The 4,206-nt window shown below is 35.0% G+C and overlaps 1 protein-coding gene across 1 annotated transcript in view; it reads left to right on the top strand.

The window, feature by feature from the left end:
- XPR1 (xenotropic and polytropic retrovirus receptor 1) overlaps nucleotides 1-4,206 on the top strand; it is a 219,434-nt gene that overhangs the window by 167,305 nt on the left and 47,923 nt on the right. Inside the window, exons 8-9 of the mRNA XM_003785653.3 lie at nucleotides 3,028-3,218; nucleotides 3,462-3,641. Of these exons, the coding sequence (XP_003785701.1) occupies nucleotides 3,028-3,218; nucleotides 3,462-3,641 (371 nt within the window). The remainder of the gene's footprint in view (nucleotides 1-3,027; nucleotides 3,219-3,461; nucleotides 3,642-4,206) is intronic.

The following is a 4,206-nucleotide window of genomic DNA, read 5'->3' as shown; positions in this document are numbered from 1 at the left end:
TGGCATCATCGTAGCTCACAGCGACCTCAAACTCTGGGGCTCAAATGATCCTCTTGCCTGTTTTTCTATTTTTTTATTAGATAGTCTCACTCTTGCTCAGGTGGGTCTCAAAATCCTGAGCTCAAGCAATCTGCCCACCTCAGCCTCCCAGAGTGGTAGGATTATAGGTGTGAACAACCGTGTCCAGCCATCAACACTAGTGAGAATAGAATAATTCTCTTCCTCTGAATAGTCTTAGTACTCTTGTTGAAAATCATTTAGCCGTAGATATATAGGTTTATCTCTGGATTCAATCCTATTTTATTCATCTATATGCCTGTCCCATGCAAGGAACATTGCATGGAATGTTGTCCAGATTGTGCATTGCTGGCATATACAAACACTGCTGTATTTTGTGTGTTGATCTTGTGCTCTGTAACTGTGATGCATTCACTAACTACAGTAATTTTATTGTGGATTCTTTGGGATTTTTTACTTACTATAGTAGAACTTCTATAAGTTGACTATTCAAGGGATAGTAACAAACTGGTCAACATACAAAGGTGGTCAACATAAGGACAAGGCCTACTGAACTGATAAGTAAATGTGGTGTGTGTCTGGTCTGAAAATGAGGTCAGCTTAAGGAGATGGTTGATGTAGGGAGCTAGTCAACTATGGAAGTTCTACTCTACTTTTGTTTCCTGACTGTGATAATATACTTGTGGTCTTTGCTTAGGAACCAAGATGCAAAACTATATACAGTTTTCCATTTATAACCCCCTTATTAATCTTGCTCTATACTTGTTCCTTTGCATCTGTTCTTCACATAACAGCTGATGTAGCCCTTTATTGATCAGGTCATGTCACTTATGTGCAAAACTTTCCACAGGTTTGTACAGCAGAGTAAAAGCTTAAATCTTGACAAAGTATTACAAAGTCCTATCTGATGTACTACTGGCCATGTTTTTATCCAGTTCATTGTTCATTCCAATCATAATGATGTTGGTCTTCTTCCTGGAACAATCTATCTTGAGGTCCTTTGTACTTTCCCTCTGCCTGGAGCCCTGCTCCTCCAAATATTGCAATGGTTGGTTCTCTATTTGAAGTCTTTGCAAATGTCATTTCCTGAAATTCTTCCCTGACTACCCTATTTCAGTACTATCTAACATCATTCATTATTTCCATGCCCTACCTTATTTTTTTTTCAAACCCTTTATCTGACATTGTATGAGAATAGAAACTTCTTAAGTACACACATTTTGTCTGTTATTCATCATTGAATCCTAGCTTTTAGAATGGTGTTAGATATAACAGTCCTCTAATAAGTATTTGTCAAATGAATGAATAAATGAAGTTTCTTTAAGTAAAAGGAAAAACCAGTACATACTGAATACTCATAATGAGCCAGATATTGTTCTAGGCATTTGATACATGTTATCCACATTTAATCTTCTTAATAAAACTTAGAAGAATAGATATTATTCCCATTGACAAGGAATCTGAGACTTATAAAATTTAAATAATTTTCCCTAGCCATGATTTAAAATCTGGTCTGTAGTACTTGATTCCAAACCAAAGGCTTTTTGTACCCTGTTTGGGGGAGTTTTATTTTGTTGTCAATGTGTTTTTTGTTTTTTTGAGACAGGGTCTTGCTCTGTTGCCCAGCGAGATAAGGTGCAGTGGTTATTAACATAGCTCAATGCAACCTCACACTCCTGGACTCAGGTCCCAAGTAACTGGGACAATAGGTGCACACCACCATGCCTAGCTATTTTTATTAATTTTTTAATAGAGATAGGGTCTTGCTGTGTTGCCCAGGCTTTTCTCAAACTCTGGGCCTCAAGTGGTCCTTCCACATTGGCTTCCCAAAGTACTGGGATTACAGGTGTGAGCCACTATGCTCAGCCTATTTTTTAATTGTTAAATGCTTTATGTACCGTAGAGAACACAAAGATAAATAATGGCTGTTTAAGTTAAGTATATATTAGTACATAATTAGATTTCAAATGAATAGTACTACTATCAATAAATGTTATAGTTATTTGGAAAATCACTAGGCCTAATGGAAATGTTTGACACACAATAATCTCAAAATAAAACACATTGATTCAGTGAATTTAAGAGCAGGTAAGGATCTGGTTCTTAAATAGTAACTAAAATTTGAATAGTTAGAGAGAAAGAACAAGACCACAGGTGCAGAAAATAGTATAAGCAAATGTGAAAAGCAGATTTGTTACAAAGATAACAAAATTCATCAGGAGCTGAGAGTTAATATTTAGGGATGCTGTGAGAAAAATTTGGGGAAAGTAAGTTAGTGGTAAGATTGAAAAGAACTTGAATTATGAGGTTAAGGTGCTTAAACATGATTATTGGAGAGCTGTACAATAATGATGATAACTGAACATTTGTATAGGCCTGTTTATATAGGCAATAGAACGTGGTGTTGAAGAGTGTGAGCTTTGGAGCAAAATGGTCTGGGTTCATACAAAGGACTTAACCTTTCTGTATTCTAGTTTCTTCATCAATCAACTGGAGAAAATAGTTTTTAACTTTAAGAGCCACTGAGTTATTAAGGTATTGTATTTGAAAATACTGAGAATAATGCTTAGCACTAAGCATTCTGTAGATATTCATTTGTATGACATATAAGTTTTCATAATAACTCTTTGAGGTAGGTATTACTATATTCCATATAATGATGGAGCAAACTAAGCCAAAGAGGTTATATCATGCCAGAAATCCCCAGCTGACAAAATTGATCTTAAGGTTCAAAACCATTTCACCATTACTCTCTATAAGCCAAGAAACTCATGGAACATTGACCAGCATGGTAACTAAAAGTCAAGTTTTAGAAAATTCTTTAAGTGGCCTTGTGAAGAGTAAAAAGAAGGGAAAGAACTTGGCAGCAAATTTGTCAGGTTCTTAAAATAATCTATGTTTAGGTTCATTTATTAAAAGTGTCTGTGCCAGTGCTGTATCATTGAGAATGAAAAAATGATGAAGACATTATAGATGTTATTACTAACCAGTATATTAATATTCTTTCAGCTGTATTTAAATTTGAAGAAACTAGAATTATATGGCCCTTGATAAGAATCTATCGGGGTGGCTTTCTTCTGATTGAATTCCTTTTTCTATTGGGCATCAATACGTATGGTTGGAGACAGGCTGGAGTAAATCATGTGCTCATCTTTGAACTTAATCCGAGAAGCAATTTGTCTCATCAGCATCTCTTTGAGGTAATCAAAGCATCATCAAAGTAATATCCCACAGAATTTACATAACCTATATAGCTTGTTTAGTGGGTACTTAAATCCATCTTCTGCTCAAACTGGATTATTGCTTAATAACTAATCATTTTTCTTACCTTTGTTTTATTATAGATATTATAATAATGGTAAAAATAAAAATAATGGTAAAACAATGGTTTTAAAATTAAAAATAACAATTCGTCTCTTTTTGTCTTTCCCATCCTTCACCAGATTGCTGGATTCCTCGGGATATTGTGGTGCCTGAGCCTTCTGGCATGCTTTTTTGCTCCAATTAGTGTCATACCCACATATGTGTATCCACTTGCCCTTTATGGATTTATGGTTTTCTTTCTTATCAACCCCACCAAAACTTTCTATTATAAATCCCGGTTTTGGCTGCTTAAACTGCTGGTAAGTCCAAAAACTTGTTTACCATTTTTAGAGTTGTATATTGGTCATTGGCTTCCTCGAGATAAAACTAAGGCTGTTGAGTTGAACAATTCCAGAAGGTACTCTTCATATTGTGATTTTTTGTGAGTTGTGCCTTAGCCACAAGAGCAAAGCGTATGTATGATATTACAAATACCCCTGAAGATGCACAGTGCAGCAGCCCTTGGAGAAGCACTCATGTATTTTTTCCTCCTAAACCGGAGTACAAAGTGGCCAGATTTGATTATACAGATTATTTAACCAACTGTGATGAAATGCAAAATTTTATAAGATTCCTTTAAAAAAAGAAAGTAATAAAGCTATTGTTACATTGCCTGTTAAATTGATATGAATAGTTAGCCAAAAAATTTGTTTCAGAAAAGATTTGGTCCCTAAAAGCGGGTTAGTAACAGGATATAAAGTTTTCTGCAAAATGAAAAGCTTTATCCTACAAAGAAAGCTCGAGAAGGGTACTTCTACTTACTCTTAAATTAAGCCATTTCTATTTTGAAAATCAGTTGAGAATGCTTTCGTATAATTATTTCTT

The sequence above is a fragment of the Otolemur garnettii genome, unplaced genomic scaffold (genome assembly GCF_000181295.1).
Source record: "Otolemur garnettii isolate 467f Iridium unplaced genomic scaffold, OtoGar3 scaffold00016, whole genome shotgun sequence".
Classification (NCBI taxonomy): domain Eukaryota; kingdom Metazoa; phylum Chordata; class Mammalia; order Primates; family Galagidae; genus Otolemur; species Otolemur garnettii.
This window is presented reverse-complemented; position numbering and strand designations above follow the sequence as displayed.